This window comes from Cyclopterus lumpus, chromosome 15 (genome assembly GCF_009769545.1).
Source record: "Cyclopterus lumpus isolate fCycLum1 chromosome 15, fCycLum1.pri, whole genome shotgun sequence".
In the NCBI taxonomy this organism is placed as follows: domain Eukaryota; kingdom Metazoa; phylum Chordata; class Actinopteri; order Perciformes; family Cyclopteridae; genus Cyclopterus; species Cyclopterus lumpus.
This window is the reverse complement of record NC_046980.1, coordinates 10,287,266-10,305,751: the sequence shown is the minus strand read 5'-3', so window position 1 is coordinate 10,305,751 and position 18,486 is coordinate 10,287,266. Positions and strand designations below refer to the sequence as shown.

The 18,486-nt window shown below is 39.9% G+C and overlaps 1 protein-coding gene across 2 annotated transcripts in view; it reads left to right on the top strand.

Annotated features, from left to right (window-relative positions):
- The window catches only part of LOC117744319 (protocadherin-15-like), a 190,660-nt gene that overhangs the window by 74,921 nt on the left and 97,253 nt on the right, over window positions 1–18,486 (top strand). For both annotated transcript variants that reach the window (XM_034552518.1, XM_034552517.1), the window contains exon 5: window positions 17,162–17,322. In XM_034552518.1, coding sequence (XP_034408409.1) covers window positions 17,162–17,322 — 161 coding nt within the window. The remainder of the gene's footprint in view (window positions 1–17,161; window positions 17,323–18,486) is intronic.

Below are 18,486 nucleotides of genomic sequence, written 5' to 3'. Positions count from 1 at the left end.
TGACTGAAGATAAAATCCAGAGCATGTTTATACAATCAGAATACCACTCCACAGATACTCCACTTCCCTGCAATATGTGCTCTGGGCACCTCTTTGTAGGTGGTTGTGAGGAAAATGTTGCCTGTGTGCACATAATGCATGCACCTTATGTGCATATGTGTATCCCAAGAGCATGATTGGGTGGCTCTGTGTCAAATGAGGCTGCCATTCGTCAATGCAATAGCCTCCAATTCAGACTGTCATACGGTCTCACCGACTCCTTCCTCTCTGTGTGTGCAGCTGTGATTTGGGGCTTTGATCGATTGCCGGGGGAATGTGTGAGATGGAGGTAGCCAAGCCTGCATCCGAAAGCCTCCCTCGCCCCACATGCGCCGATGCTCTGTGCGTGAGGGATTTGCGCTAATCTTCCTCATAAAGCACTCATTTACCTGGGATACGGGTCTCTTCTGGCTCCACTGTCCTTTTATTTATCTCTCCGTGATGAAACAGCCCAGGGCCCATCCTCCCGATAATGGAATGTAAAACAGGCAACCAGCCGTTATTGACCAAAGCAATTATCCTTCTAAGTGTGTTTCATCTCTTTTCTTCTGTCACACACAAACCATACAAATGACACATAATATGATTCCATCTTTTCTCAGAATTTGCCTTTTTATATGCGTTCATGTCAGTGAATGGGAAAGCAAACAACATAATCACTTGTCTGTCTGGCTTTGTTTGGTCTAAGTCAAAAAAGAGAGTTAAAATCCTGCTTTCCTTGGAGGAACAAATTCAGCCAGAAGAGCATAGAAGATATAAGGTTCCCGGTGGAGGAGGGGTGTAACTTTCAAAGCTCTGTAGTTTATCAACAGCTGTTTGTTCATTGATTGTCGAGGATGGAATCATATATGTGGAATCATATATGACTCTGTTGAGACAATAGACCCTGGCTAAGAGATTGGGAAATAAGCCCATTTTCTTGGTCCAAGTTTGTTTTCTTTTTTTTTCTTTTAGTTTTTTCTTATCATTTTAGCATGCTGTGTTTTATTCTTGGAGGTTTTCACTTTAGAGAAGGAGATAGTCACAAGGGGATAGCAACCCAGTTGCTCAAATGAAGCGTTACATGTTTAATTTATCCAAGCTGCTGCTTCTGCAGACCCACTGACAGGTGCCAGACACATAAAGTCTAACTCGCTTGTAGAGCAGATCTCTATTGGGAAGGCAAAGCTTTTATTTCTATAGGCTCCTTTTGCTTCTTCAGCCTACGAGATAAATCCAAAAGCACTTAATCAGATTTAATCAGATTTCTATCTCTTTGATAGGGGCAGCTGGATATGAGGAGAGAGGAAATAGAGCAGGGTATTTTCTTATTGACATGAAGCTTCCTACAACTGCAATGGGAAATCAGTGTGTCCATAATTGTCTCGTAGCTTTTATCTTGTCTCTGCAAATTCTTGATTTGTATCAACTGTTCCCTGAACCGTGAGAGGATCCTCTCAACCTTCTGCATATTGAGCAACAGCTTATAGTCAGAAACGAGTGTTGCTGAAGGGCTTTATTAAAAAGAAGACGTTTCGCATTCTTTTATGTGATGTATCTGCCAAGGTAGATTCACCTTAAATGCTGAGTTGAGCTTATTTTCTCCTCAACTGAGCCTCAATTTCTATATTTTCATCCATTTGGGAATCACTTTGATTGATACAACTGTAATTTATGATTATTTTCTCCTGGTGAAGTGGTAGTCCATTGCAAGTCGAGCACGTCGGTGATCCAGCTTCAACCTATCGCTGCAGTAATGTGGCTACAGTAGACTTACAGTAATTGTTCTGTCAAGCGATTTGAGTAATTCATTATAAGCCTCCCATAACGGCTACAGTCATCATCTGTCTTTAAGCCGTGCAAAAGAAAGAACCTCAGTTAGGGGTTCATGTTCAATGCAGGTTGTTGAGATTCTGCCATATTGAGGAGCACAATGAAGCTCAATATCAGCTTGAATGCATCTCTCCACATTAAAAAGTGTGGAAAGTATTTAATGGTTATTTAAGTCCAGCTAAGTTAGGTCCTGTAAAGTAAATAAATATGAACTTTATTTGAATAGGATAGTGATGAAAACTAAGACTTCCATCACTTTATGCACTTTTTGTGTTACAAGTACTCAGACCAATCACTCATGTGATGGAAAGTACATTCTTTTTGGAAGGAAACAATATACTTCTCTCGTCTCTGCCTCTTCACGCTCATCTCTGAACTTGCACCAAAGTCAACTGCACAAAGCTCGTCTTATAGAAAGAGTGACAACTGCTCCAGAGTCTGTATGAAGACGAACAAAGAGATCCGCCTAAATCTTCTGCTTCAGCTGCTTTCTCTGGTCTATTGTCATCTCCTCACTCCGTGCTTCTGTTTTTAAACCCAAGACAACTGGCCACAGCGCAGGCTTGACACGGCATTAAAAGATTTGATGGAGCTTGAAATGATGGCAAACAGAGAAAATGGAGAGTGCATATGCTAAATACCACGCAGCCATTTTAAAGATCCTCTGCAGCTCTCATAGAGTTGTGTCGGCTTTCTTCCCGAGCACAATACCAGGTCCTGTGTCTACTGGTTTGTCTCCAGTATTGAAGGGCTTGGAGGCAGGTCAAGAAAGTGTTAAATTTGTTAGCAGGTTTAAACAATTAATGAGCTGAGCCAGGCTATGCGTGTGTTTTTCTCAGATGCCGTGGACTCATTAGCGTCTCTCCTAAAAGTTAATTCAATCCCTCTCACTGTTTCTCTGCACAGAGCTCGTCATTAGCTCGACCATGCTCTCCCTTTCTTTATGTCTACTTCTTTCTCTCTCCTTCTGTCTATGTTCCCAGACACGATTTCTAGCTTGTTGTTAGGGGTGTAACGGATCACATAAGTCGAGTTTGGATCATATCAGCAGATACGGACGGATCACCGATCAATTACAGACCACTATGTTTTAGTTGGAGCTTAATGTTGTCTGTTCATGAACACTCTATTAGAATCAGCTTTGTTGGCCAGGTTAGAGTACTCATATCAGGGATTTGATTGAGGTATATTGAAGGATTTTTGCTCTCTCTTTGCATATATACATAGATAGAAATTAGGTAAAAACAAGGGCAACAAAGCTGAATACTAAACAAAGCAAGAACCTGAAGAAACCCACACCCCTTAAAATATGGAAAGTGATTAATACCCTTAGAAATTGACCTTAAATCTGTCATGCTTCTTTCAGACAGTGGGTATTAAATTGGAATTTAAAAGCCAAGTTGTTGGGTAATGGGCACATTTCAATAGGAAACGCATTGGCTGGAATGTAAGTGTCATTCCAATTTAGGGGCAGATATCCTCATTAAAACTGAACCTGCACGAGAGGTCTGCAAGGTTGTACATGGAAGTAACATTTCCTCCGAGGTTAGCCCGACAGTGAGCTAACAGTGCTTGTTAGACAACACTAAACATGTAGCGCTATGCTTTACGATGATGAATCTCGAAACACCCAAGAGTCCTGAATTCAACTGTTTTCAAACAATAGTAGTTGTCAGCAGGGGAGCACATTGATGTATGGTGTTTTCAGTGAGGCCCTGTACAGATAGCAAGGAAAAGATGTGTAACCTCTGCCATGTTGGGTGAAAAAGTCTTGGTCTCTGTACAAGGCACATTGCTCCATCTTCAAGTGACAATTCACTTTGTTTTGTGCCACAAGACAGCCAGTGTAAAAATAACATTTTGAGCACATGGTAATCAAATGATTTGTACGATGCAGGCGTTTTCCACATTATGACAAAACAAAACTTCTAATAAAGCAAATTAGTTTTTTATATTTCCCAGCCTTTGTCAGTGCCAGTGTGCAGGCAGTGTACAAACACTTAACTCCTGTTCTAACCCCACGTGTAGCACTAAACCCTACCCCTTGATTCCCGAGTCTGGGGTTGCATTGTGTCTCAGAGCTGGATGGTCTTTTCATCACCTCCCAAAATAGTTCTCATAGAAGGTAAAAAAAAAATCACAATTCAGTGCCTTCTGTTTGGTGAGTGGGTCGATTTTAAACAGCTTAAATCTTTTTGAAAAACACCAAAAAAAACATGTTGAAAATATGTTGCTCAAGTTCACAAGGCTGATTTTAGGCATTCCTGTTCTTCTATGATGAATATGCAATTTAGCAGGAAAAGAAACATCTGGGTAAATCTGTCTGGAGCGTCCCAAGTTACCAATTTGATTTTGACAAAGTGAGCACTGCTGTTTTGTGTGCACACTCACATTCAAGCACATGAAATGTGTGTGCATGTGTGCTTATTTCTGTTCATGCTCGATGTATCTTCTTTTTTTTTTTTTAACACGCACACTGCATGCTCTCAATATGATCAAGTTGTGATGATTGCTAGGTCATCAATATGTAATTGGAGTGTAGCTGAAAGGCAGGATTAGTGCACACCACCTGCTCCTTGTGGATTAGAAAGCAGAGCAGGGTCGGCACACGCAGTGAGGCTCAATTATACACTACATATGCTACATTGTGATTATACCAGTACGTCATTATTTGGGCATGGTTTATGCACCTATTACACCTATCTGCACCGCATTATGAGGTGAATACCTATTATTTTTTCACCTCATAATGTATGGTAAACTCTGTCTGGATTCCAGATGCTGAAGGTCTTTGTTAATCATATTTAAAGTGGGTCGCAATAGCCTGTACTTTCTCGTCTACTTGCCCCTAATTAGACCACTAGTGTGTTAACACTATTGTTTTTCTTTAGAAGTGGAAAACATATTTTGATGTGCAAATGATGAGCGCAATTATAGAATATTGGGGAGATAAACGGTCCGCATAATTGATTCTGTTCCTGTTGTAAATCACTTTGTACTTATCCTGATTATGTTATAAAAGAGGCCTTTCATGTGTTTTTCTGCACTGTACTATTATTTGCATGAACATACTTGGATTTGCTGGTTTAAATAGGAATGTAAAATGCTCAGTCTCTGAGATGCAAATATTTTAAATATTTAGTCAAATTGCTTACTCAAATTATTTTTTCGTAGAATGAGAAAAAGGTAAATGGTCCGAACTAAACTAAAAACTAATTTGGGACCAGATTTGTTTTTTAAAGAGCTGATAGAATAAAATGCCTTTTTAATAATAAGTCATGGTGTGAGCACACAACCCCCACTGCATTATTCAGTTGGTTATCCCCCGAATATGGCAGGATTGTAAACGTAGATTAATGATGTCATTTTTTTTTCATTCACATCCCTCTGAAGGATTCCCTGTGTTCTTTTCTCTGCAGCATCCCCCTCACCCCCTCTACTGTATGTACGTGAAGAGACTATTGAGCAGAATGATGTTGCTAGCTTTCCACACTGTACTGTGGCACAGATAAGAGTAGAGATCACTGCAGTACGTGTTCAATCTACTGTGTTGGCCTCAAAGCATACTGTTAGTCTGGTAGCATCCTTGGATGTGCGCACACTTGGTGCAACACTACAATAAAAACTAGATGTGCCAAACAGTGAAAATTGTTCACCAATTATGTAAAAGCTAAGTTTTTAAAACGGAGAACCACCCTTTTATATTGTAACTCACTTGACATTCAAATATGTTTTTCTTCCTGAAAGCTGCAGAGCCAACACTGTACCGATGGCATCATCAGGAGAGATATCGTGGAGCTGCTCCCCTAAAAATGATGCCACATTTGTGGACACCATAATAATGCTATGGGCATTTTGGCTCATCACTGTTAATATTGCAATGAAATTAAGGCGAATCAAAACCTCAATGAGTCTTGAACAGACACGCCGCAGCTCGTCAACAGCAAGACCAAAGGAGTTCTTGCTCTGTGACGAGCCCTTGTTACTAGATATTTGTTGCACAGTATATTCTACATTATACCCCAGCTTGTTGCACCTATTAGTGGGTTTTTGCATCTCCGGTATTGAAGGAAGGTATTTATTTACTTTGCATAGTAGGTGATAATATACATTCTTATATATTGTCATAATGTTATGCTTATGTCAGGTTACTCAAGTTCAAAATAACACATCGAAGGTGAAATTTGTGTCTGGGAATGTGCGGCTGTCTCATCTTGGAAACAACACACCCCAATGTTATTGACAAGTCTCATCAAAATATGGTGTGGCCTTGCAGGGCTCAGTCCTGTGAGATGGAATTATCCACCTCCTTGATCGTTCAGCACCAATCAGAAGTTAGGATGATGCGTACGAAATCTGTGTATTTTAAAGGCCGGACTTCCTGGTTAGAGGGAGAGTTTTTGGGGGGATTCCCTGGCATTGCAATATCAGCGCTTGTACTTCGCTTGTGATCAGAGAAATAAATCTACCAGAACGAGAGAAGTTGTTGGCTGAATTCTTCCAAAGGCTCTTACCAAGCAGACAATTTTGAACCACGTTAACATAGGGAAGCCCATACAATGTACATAGGTTTTAGTGTGTGCTAGCAACAGTTGTTAAGGCTTGTCTTTAAAATTAAAAAGGATTAGAACTATTTGTCACTTTTTTGTTACGATATGTTGTAGCGGACCCAAAAGCAGACCAGGGAATACAAGGGGGAAATTGTTTATCATCAGGGAAACCGCTACGGAGGAGCAGTCGGGGAATGGCAGGGAAATCCAGGCGGGGGAGTCCAGGCAGGATCAGAGGCAAGACGAACACAATTAAGTTGAATCTTCGACGTAAGAGTAGCCAGGCACAGAGATCAGTCTGGAGCCACGCCCCCCCCCCCCCTCCCCCCACTGCTTGACCGTGACATGACAAGGCACATCAAAAAGTGCATATAGAAGATATTTCAAATAACGATATCAGTGGCATAATTACTGACTGTTTCTCAGCAGAAAAAAATAAATAAAATAAAAGATAGCAGTAGAGGGAGACAGTTACAGTATGTACATGCACAGATAGATACATATTAGACCCCACAAATAGAATGCTCCCACATTCCGTGATGTGGCAAACGATAGCCTATAGGGTTACAACACAATCTTCCCCCTCCAGAAACTCCATAAATGAGCTCCAAATCTTTGCAAATGTGTTATATTTCCCTTTAACCACATATGTAAGTTTCTCTAGGGCAAGGCACTGGAGCAGTATCTCTATCCAATTGTGTTTGCGCGGCCTGTGAGCAGATTTCCAAGCCATTGCAATTTTATGTTTAGCTTCAAGAAGACAACATATTACCATCTTTGTTTTTCTGGGAAATACCCAACAAGGCTAAGTTTTGGACATAATGGAAGTTGTTCCTTGATATAAATAGATACAATGGTAATAATCTCTTTCCAGAAATCTTGAAAATAGGGTGCATTTGAGTCACTTTTAAAAGTAAAACATCAGAAAACTCTGTTGTTGGATTTATTTGTGTTAGGTCAGCTGGTAATTTGCAGTCCTCTATTAATCTAATTAATTCCCAACATATTGTAATGAGAACGTGGATTAGTTTAATCCTCACATTAGGCTGGACAGACATTAACATTATAGGGCATTCAGATTTCATTTCGTTTGGATCTCATTTTCAAGCACTGCAAAATTAAATACGTGCTGTTCAACACTATAAATGTTCCTGCGAAGATTGAACCATGCATCTCTTCCAATTATCATGGTTATAAAATGGTGATGGCAAATGGGCTGCACTTATGTGTAGCTTCTTTGTGGGAAGATTGCTTCCCAGTTTGCTTCTCATTCATCCATTGAAACTGGGAGCAGATTGAGGTTACTTCAAGGATTAACCTACTATCCATGTTGTTTACCCAGCCACTTTACCTCTTGAGCTACAGCTGGCTCCTTTTGTCAATTTTTGACAGCAGGTCAAAGTTTTCTCCAGGATGGATTTGGAACGTGTTTACCTATGGCCCCTACAGGCCCCCCAGCTGATTTGAATGGTGTGTTTTGCTATCGGGAAAAAACAGAACTACGAGTATGACACACACCGCTGACTGCATTGCCAGTGCTCGGCCACTGCGGCTGCATACCTGGACCGTACGCCTACAGACAGCCGGGCAGATATCTGCATGGATTAAAGCCAGAGCATTTTGTCAAAGAAAAAAAAAAAAAACCACAAACGTCACAGCAGGGGTTGTTGCAGACACACCTGACGGAGATCTTTATCTTCTGAGTGGGTATTTCTAGTTATGGCTGAGACATTAAGGTTCTTATTACTCTACCACACAGCTACAGTATACAGTGTATGCCGAGGCTGAGCCGCTCTTGCCTGATCACTGTTAGTGTTAGTCAGAACGGTGAGACTGAACCAAAGCGGTTTAATTTGCAGATCATACAACTAAAACAACCTTAAAGCTTGAAGACACTGGCGTGCTCCACAGAGCAGCTTTAGGAATAAATTATTAAGTACACACAAATAATTTCCAACATGATTGTATCAAATGACCCTCGGTGAAAAAAAAAAAGCTGTTAGTTTGGCGTAGAAAGTTATCATAGTCTGCTTAGCAATTTACAAATGAGGAGGAGGGGGGGGGGGGGGTGAAATATGATTCAAAGACTCAGTGAAATAAGAGGCAGGTTGGTGAAGAGGGATGCCTTCGGTTGTCTGTCTGTTCAGAGAGATCAGGTTAAAGCAGCACATTGGAGTTCACATCCACTGCAGTAACCTGGTTAGTATAAAACCCATGTTTGGTCAGTAATGAGATTTCTCCCCCATGTTGCTTTTGCCATATTTTTGAATGAAGACTGCAATATTTGAAGTGCAGTGTATGTGACACCTCAGCACAAGGAGTTCAGAGTATTTGGAGTCGTACCGCACAGTGGGAGGACACACTTTGTAGTGTAAGAGCAGTGTTCACACAGAATGCAGCTAATGGCCACGTAATCAGTACTCTAGCAGCGTGTCCCAAGTTCCTCTGAATACCGTACCCCAATTAAAGAAACCTTGTTTTTCAGTCACATGTTTATGAACTTTTTTTTAATGAAGAAAGTTGACTGTTAATTTGTTACTTGTGCATGAATGCAGTTTTATTTTTAATGAGCTTGCACTGCCTGGCGTTTGTCCGACTAACAGAAACTGTGGTGGGGACTCACAACGATATTTAGAATTTTTTCACTCGCCTCAAGTGAGACGATGGAAAAAGTATGAAGCGCCCGCAAACTATTCACTCGTGTGGAGAAGCAAACCCTGCTCTTGGTTTTAAATGTGGTTGTTGCATAGCCTACTATACCGGAGCTCTTGCATAATGTGTCACACATTTTTTGTTCACATGGGACAACTCAATCTTTCAGGTAGTGTATTTGTTATATGGAGTGACATGTTTTGTCAGAAAGCACGTGTACATTTTGTAATCGCAAATGGCAAATATGTATACACTTTGTTTAACGTGATCAGGAAATACTGCCTCTAAAAATATATCAGTCTTTCCTATGCCCTGTAACAGTTTGGGGTGTATTGGGGGATATTCATCACTCGCTCCCAAAGCTAGAAATAAGAAAGATGAAGATTGCCCCCCCCCCTCCATCTCTGATGTCATTCTAATGCACAGTTGCATAGAGAGCGGCTCAAAAATGATGTTAGTCATTGGACGAGAATACCTGGATATCTTTCAAGCTAATGTTCTTGGAATGGGTGAAGTCAGTCTCCCATTCATTATCAATGGAGCAGCTCCAGGCCGTAAATCAGATTGACGTCACAGACGAAAAGCTTGGATCTTGAAATCGGAGCTTCAGATACTAACTGAGTTTGTTATAAACACTTCAACATCATGCTGTGGCAGTTTATTCGACGGTTTATGTGAACCCGTATATGACTCATGGGTTGTCCAGTTTCACATTATGACTAATGCTGTGCACATGTCAACCTTGCATCAAATCCAAATGTTATCAATACCATGTCTCCTGCTAGCCGTTACTCTTTATGTAAAATAGTGTCATGTGAATCTGCCGATACTGAATAATCACAGCGTTATTCAAAGCAGTCGACCTCCCTCCCTCTTTCACTCAACTGTAAAATCAATGATGTGCAATCTACGGATATTTACATGATTGCATGGGACGTCCGTGACCTGATCAAGGACATGTGTGAATGCATCCGTTCCAAAAGTCAGAAAATGTGACCGTCTTGTGCTAAATAAAGGCGCAGGAACCGCCTTTAATTTAGTAATATAACATTATAGTGAGGTTATGGATTGTTCCAGCCAAGAAATTATTCACCCAATATTAATTTCCATTTCAAGGTTTAGAGTTTTACAATGTTTGCTTTGCAACAATCACGGCATTCAATAAGCACCGGGCGCCGGTCAAACAGCCAGCAGCTCTATTATACTGCCTTTTTAATCAAATAAAATAATGTTGATAAACAAGTTGCGATTCGCTGTGCATGTACTATACATTTTATGACCACTAGCTACAAAACAAGCATGATGACAGAGAACGGGGCTCTTTCGGGATGTGTGTGTGTGCGCGCAACCCTCAGCCGAGAGGATGTTTCCCTGCCGAGTAGAGCATTGTCTTCAGTGTTTGACAAATAATAGCAAAATAATTCATGACAAAACACAGACAGGGGAGACCCTCATTAGACAGGCTTCTTAGAAAAACACAGATGCAGCAAAGTGACGAGTGTGCAGTAAGTAAGCATTAAAAAGTCAAATGAAAAGGCTGCATTTTCATAAATGACACACCGATGTTTATTGTTGTTGTCCTAAAATGCACAAGAAGCCACATTCTTCTCCTCTTTAGAATAATAGGCTATACATCTTGTGTTGTCCTTCAGCAGATAAAGCAACAACAGCCCTACTATCTATTTGAATGCTGTCTATTTAGAAACGGCGCTGATGGCTTAGTGCACTTTTCAGCATCATAATTAAGACTGTTGTCCATCTTGCCGTTCTCTACACGATCTCCTGCAACAAAGCAACCATGTTTATGTATCTCTTGGAAAGCCTTCAACATCATTTGATTCTTATGTAAATAAAACACTACAATAAGTGTTGTATTTTACATTGATGAATATAAAGATAAATTGTTGATCAGTGTATTTCATCATTCATGTACTCATATGATTGGCTGCCTAGACCGTCCTCACCACACTTTAATCTGCCCTACAAAATCGTTCATTATTATGAATGTATGCAAGTTGCACTGTCAAAACTAATTTGCTGGACCAGTTTGCTTCTTTGGCTTCCATTCAAAAGGAATATTATGATCACACATATGAAATCATCCTGACTATGTGGCACATGTGGGTCAGACTGAATTAAACAATAATGTGTGACATTTGGTTGCGCATGAGTTTATTTTGACTGCAGTGTGGCATCTGTTATCAAAAGATCTATTTGGAGTTTAATAAAAGTTGAGGCTGGTGATTAAACCATCCTCATTATTGTCAAACACTTCATATTGGGCTTTGAATTTGAATTATTTATTAATTAGCAGGTACGTGACATTTTTTAATCTTATATCAGTCCTCAACTTGACCAGTTGATGTTGGCAGCCATTATTAAAACGAACTAAAGAGTTATATATAACATTCCTGTACCTACAGTCTATACATGTCGCAGAACAAAGTAATATAAATATCCCAGGCTTATTTGTCAAGTAAGAAAAGAGACAACTAACATTTTCTTCATTTATTGAGATGAGATATATATATATATATATATATATATATATATATATATATATATATGTAATAACACTGCTTCCTAGTGAGTCTGACAAACTAGATTTGTGTACCCATTGTACTAAATGCAATGTTTGAACACGCATTAATGGCCATTGTCGCTCCTCCGTCGTCCCTGTGAGTCTCGGTCAGGCACAAAGAGGGCAACACACTGGATTTAGTTCTTAGGGGGTTTTATTACTGCAATTTGTGCTGGGGCCGGGTGTCCTTTCCCCGGGCCGCTTCGGTTCTCCGTCCTCTGCTTCCAGCTTCTGCCGTTCCTCAGTCGCTACGAAGAGACACAAACACAGATTGACCCCCGCTGAGCTGATTACACCTCATCCCGGCACCCTTCCCTGAACCGCCCCCTCGCTCCGTCACCCCTCTGCAGCTGAGCCTAACAATGCCCAGCCACCACAGCCATATAGTTAATGGGCGCTATATGGATGGCAAAATAACCTTTTCACAGCAGCCGTGTTTCCTAAATGTAAGAGGGCAATATTTCTTGTTAAATACAGCTGTTTTTACCCTGCAATGACATATCAAAACAGCTGCTGTGAAAAGGGCCTTTTGTAAGACTCACATTTATGATTCCCTGACTTTTCATGTAGCACCATCATCAGGTCAAAGTTTTAATGTGTCCGATACTGTGGTTTATGACCAAATACCTGACGGACCCATCCTCATCTGTCCTTCTATGTTCAGTGCTAATTAGCAAGTATGAGCATGCTAACTTGCTAAACGAAGATGTTGAGCATGTAAATATTATATGATTAGTATAGGGTTTCCTATCTTGTAAGTGGTTTAAGATATATGTAAACAATGCATATTCTGCTCTGTTTAAAGCTTGAGATTAGGGAGACAGTTGCATCAGTCAATTGGGCTGTTTTGGGCGATCCACAGAGGAAAAATTAGCTGTCTGCCAAAGTGATGAGAAAAGGTTGATGGTTTCAATCAGGCGGAAATGTAAATTTTTCGAGAATAGCAGGGTGTTCATTTTATGCCCCGTATTGACAAAATGATGCTCAAGGCCCAATATCAGCTCAGCATGCACGTCCGTATGACATGCAACTCACCCAATATGAGAGGAAATTAAAAATCATTCATATCCATCTTTATAATTCCCCGGGGGAAGAGATTGCTGCAACACCATTTGTGATCCCCAATTACTGAATAAAACAGCTGCAGCTTTTTTTTCTCTACTCCTTTGTCTTCTTCCCTCTAGTTTACTTTGGCAGACATGCATAAACAGACAGATGTTTTCCATGTCAAATTATATCAAAAGTAATTAAGCATTTGAAGTGCTAGGATGGCACTGTTATTACATCCCCCCTCTTTTATGGATGGCTGCATTGCACTTATTTTGATCTTTGCAGGGCATAGCTGCACAGTGGGCTCCTTGACAGCTGTGCTCATGTTTGCATTGCATGTGCATGAGTTGGTGACCGAGTGAGAAAGTTAAACACTTGTGTGCCAGCTCTCTGAAACCAACACCCTGCATTTTAAGTGTGATTTCCCAGTTTCCATAATTGCTCCATAGTTGCTGGTTGACCACCCCGCACATTGCGAGCACGCAGACATGTTCAGGTTTGAAATGTCTCAGGTGTAGTAAGTTAGATCCTCCTCCTCCGCCTCCTTTTCCTCCTCTTCCTCATATCAGGCATCATTGCTCAGACCGCAAGTACGCACTGCAGAGGCCCCACAGTCATGGCTGCACAAGAATGTGATGAAATAGGATACTTGATTTATTTTAAAATATTTATTTAGTAATACACCCTAGATGTTGTTCTTTTTGTGTGTGGAAGGGGAAGGATATACACATTTAAAGAACACTTCACACACATGAAGTGGTAGATGGAGCAGATAAAAATGAAAGAATCCACATCCGTTTCCTCATCCCTTGATAACCTTCATTGCCGCATTTTGTTTTTTCACATTTACATATCGTATTAACTTTCATCTTACGATGTGAATGCTAATGAACACAGAAGTATCTTATTTACATCGATTAAATGCAAAACGTTGTCAACTCTAAACTGTGGATGCACTCACTTTGAAGTGTTGTTTGATCAAATGCCTGTAAAACATTATGGTTGTCGGTAGAAATGTTATCGCACTCTAAGAGTGTTCATTATCAGGAAACTGGGCCATGAGATGCTAATCTATCTCTTTCCAGAGTTGAGGTACCTGAATTACAAAGGCGGATCTCATTTGGTCTTTAGACTTTTGAGCTTCCAAAACACAAACTTCACAGGATCTCAGTCAGCAAGCTGTCGCATATGGAGTCGTCTCCCCCCCCCCCCCCCCCCCTGTGCTTCAAAAGTAATCAGTAAGATGGTAAAATCACTTCTAAAAGTAAGTAGCTAGTGAAGTGATGCCAGGTTAAGGAAATATGCTCTCCTTTTAGTGCCAGAAAGAAACTTTTTACCATATCCAGATGAAGGGGAATTACAATAATCCAAATGGGACATTATAAAGAAAGTCATCAGACCTGTTTTGGGGGAGGAATCCACTTAATATACATTATGAGTGTGAAGGCAGTTTGAAAACATGCCATAAAGAAATGAGGGTCCCCTCAGAGATGTTCTAAAATCACTGACACTAAAGTTTCGCCAGAGAGTGGAAGAACAGCACGGGCGCTGTGTTGGTTATGGCCACCCAGGGCCAGCTAAGTCTGCTGAATTCTATCAACTGTATCAAGCATTGCACAAAGATGTAATAACTTGAAACGGATTATTCTTCTTGTTTCATAATCATTAATTGATTGGACTTTAAAAACCAGATGGAAACGTTCACACAGGGCCGTTGATCTCTACTTTCCTCCAGAACTTTTGCCCACACCAAAAAGGATCTTTGAGACGGGTACAAGAGTCAGTGGGACCAAGTGCAAACCTTTTGAAGGAGAGGTTCAAATGGTGCATGACGGGAACAGTGAGTGACGAGAGAACCATTAAACACCTGTTAAGGATGCTGTAAAGAACATTGTTTCTTGCCATTTGAAACAATAGTATCTTTACGTATGTAGTTATGTGTTATGTGTTAACTGTTTGGTATTACTCTATCATGCCCACTTATTTCTTTAGCATAAAGGCAAACTCGAGACGGGGGGGGGAGAGAAAAAAGTGCTATGACGTGCATCAAAGATCATGTAGAATCAAACCTGGACATTGTATTACGGTGTGCTACCGTAAACATTTGGCTACCGAGGCGCTCAAGCGTTTATGAATTACGATCTTGGATTAAACTCGAGGCACATTTCATGCTAAAACCAATACAGCTTAATGCAACGATTTTAATTTTTTTTTCATACTAAACCTGGAGCCCTATCAGAAACAGGCCTCCACACTTATCTGTTGCCATCATCTACGGATGCCAACTGTATTGATATGTGGGATAAAAGTAAGCCCTCTGTGTGGTCTCTGTGGGGTCCGTCCACACTGTGAAGTCCAGATCAGAGGCTCCTCTGACCAGAGACGAGCCCGGGGCAACGAAAGGGAGAGGGATTTTATTTATTTAGACATGAAGTACATATTCAGGTCTGACGGACTCTGGCATCCTATTGACTGATGAGGACAACAATTATGCTTTGTGAGATTGAGGGAGGAAATGCCTGGAACAGTGGGAGTATTGACCATCAATGCAAAACAAAGCTGAAGTTCAATTAACTTGAGAAGGAGAGAAGGCTCTCTCTGCCCTTCCTTGTAATATTATTAACAATGTAATTTACGACCCGAGAGTTTCAAAAGGATGTAGCTCACCACTCAAGTTACTGAGGCAAATATATTAAAGAAAAGCTGTGTTTTAGATTAATGAACAAGCAACCGGGTGGTCTTTTGACTTTTAAATTAAATTCTTAGGAGATCCATTTTTCAGACAGAGTTTGGCACAAGTAAGACAGATAATTATAGGTCTTTGTGATCACAACACGCAAATGCATCAAACCCTGACTGCTGCAGAAGGTGAACACACTTATAATAGAGTAGGTATTGTAATTACAAGGCAAAAGCTTATATCACACTTCCATCAGTGTGACTCTATGAAAGGATGAAATGCAAGATGTTAAGGGCAGTAATTAAAATATCACATTAAATCACCACCACCTTCTTCCACAGTATTTCTATATATATACACACACACACACACACACACGTGTACACCGTGTCCTTGAGTTATCACCAGCTCACTTTAGGTATGTTGATTACATGTGAAATATGTGTGAATGTAACGATGAATTCAGGTAATTCATAAAATAAAGAACAAGAACTCGGTTTAACTTGTGTTTTTAACTTTGCTTACATGGTTTAGCCTGCCATGGTGCTATAAATATAAAAAGTATTCGGTTTACGGTATATCTGCACTGAATATGTGTTATCCGAATATACTTGTGATTGGAAATAACATGTTACTCTGTGTCTGGTAATTGAATTGCTTACTCTGTAGTTGCCATTAGTTTATTTTTCAAGCCAGGATATATGATATATATCTCTACCTCCTTCTGTTTACATGGATTGTGATTATCTGGATCGTGGCCCATGCCTAATATTCAGTATTCATAATTTCTGTAATATTCATTGAATGTGTTGTAACTCTGTAACACTGTTCATTCTGTACACATGACATCTATTGCTTCTCTCCATCCGGGGAGAGGGATCCTCTTCTGTTGTTCTCCTGAAGGTTTCTCCCCTTTTTTCCCTGTGAAAGTTTTTCCTGATCCGATGTGAGGTCCTGGGACAGGGATGTCATGTGTGTACAGATTGTAAAGCCCTCTGAGGGTAATTTGTGATTCTGGGGGTTACAAAATAAACTGAATTGAATTGAATGTGTGAGGTAATTGCAAATTGCTCCAGAAAGATAGAATAAGAAAGATTTTTCTGTGGCTTTTCACTTTTCCAGCAAAGTACCTTTGTACCTTTTACTTAAGTTTGGATTTTAATTACTTTTTGCTTCACTGATCTCAATTGAAAAACCTTATCACTGCTCCTGCTGGCTTTTTCTTTTTTTGAATGAACCCCCAGTTATTTCGCAGATCAACTAATTGGCCACTAATGAATAAAACAATCCTCAGATTAAACAGGCTTTGGGAGAATGTAATCAGCCACTGATTGAAAGCTGTGGAATATACACCAGAAAGTGTTGGTGCCTTCAAGGATGATAGTTATCACTTTTTGAGATTTGCTGACATAAGATGTGGAATATTCTACAGATATCTGAGGCATTAATTCCTCTTCTCTTTTAGGGTTGTTGAATGGTCAATGCAGGAGTAAATTGTAATGACTAACAGTCACGTTATTTAAATAATCTTTTTTCAGAAACGCCAAACAAGATAAATACCACAGAAAAAAACTTTTGATATTATGAACCTTTTATTCAAGTTAGCTTCAATTTCTTTTCATTTCTATTGATTTTGTGTCAATAATATGACCGTCATCAACCAGTGCATTTGCTTTTCAGTCTTCCTTTTTAACAATAAAACATTTTGTCAGTGCCTAACATGGGTTTTTTTGAAAACATATTTATTGTTCCATCCAGAGGGCCATTTATTAAGTAAAGACTACTCTGCCTTCACAGGTACAGTTTTGGTGGAAAACATGCAGATAAATGGCCGTGCCCAAGACCCCGGCAGAACCATCTCACTGACGTTGCTCGACAACTACAACTACTGGGTGATACTGGAACCAGCACGACAGAGGCTCTACCTCAACAGCACTGGGCGCATTCTGGACAGAGACGTGAGTACAGGACTAAGGATTGGACGAGTGTGGAAACCAGGGAAAGGAAAGTCACACTTGTGTTTTTAAGTCAATCTAATATCCATCATTTATGAATACATGTGAGAACAGTGTTTCACACAAGCTAATCATGTCCTGTGGTCATTGGTCTCATGGTAATGATCAAGTGTTGTATGCACACAGTATCCTTTTAATTGTAATCATATAGTCTGTTACTTCACATTTATTTTTTACCAGGGCCGTTTAAATGCACAAATTAGTCAACATTATTATCATTTCTGAGGCTAATGTGGATGGCTACAGCAGGAATAGAAAGCATGGTGTTAATTAGACACACATTGTTGTGCCTAATTATTTCTAAATCTTATTTATTTCAGGAGTCTATACAGGAAATACTTGTTTTTCCAGGAAGTGGTAGCAACAATTAAAATATTTTAGAGCTCGCTCAAAATTTCTCAAATGAGGCTTTCTGGTATTTTTAATATATATATATATATATATATATATATATATATTTTTTTTTTTTACCGACTAACTTAAGTTGATGATGACGCACCAACACACATGGTAACCTGGATATGGTGTTAAAATGCCATAAAATCAGAGTGCTCCAGCAAGCACGTTTATCACATGTGCAACACAGCAGGATGCTCCTTTTTTTTTGTTGTTTGTCATCTTTCATGCTTACAAACAGTAAACGGATAATAAAAGGTGTTAAATCTAACATGCCATTACTTTAATTGTATTAACTCTTTATTATTATTATAGTTCATGATGTTACAGTTGTTTAGCTACAAAGAGAACATATTGTAGATGTAATGTAGCTCCAAGTTGGCATTGGTTCAGGCTAGATTGTTAATTAACCCTGAGTGCTAAATATAGTAAGTGAATGAATAAATGCAGACACTGTGTCTGTATGTAATATGTTCAGTTCACTTCTCCAGGGAACCCAGTAAACCTGCAGCGCATACAGATCAGTTTAAATGGTACAGTACAGGCTGTGAGGTGTGGGGTTCACTGGGTGTTAAGTGCTGTGACTGCCGTGGGAAATAAGCTGTTTTTGAAGTGCGTGCTTAGGTTATATGGACTATGGGGATGGAGCTATATTTAACGCTGCTAATGGGAATATCTTAGCTATATGGCCAATTAACAGGAGAAATGACA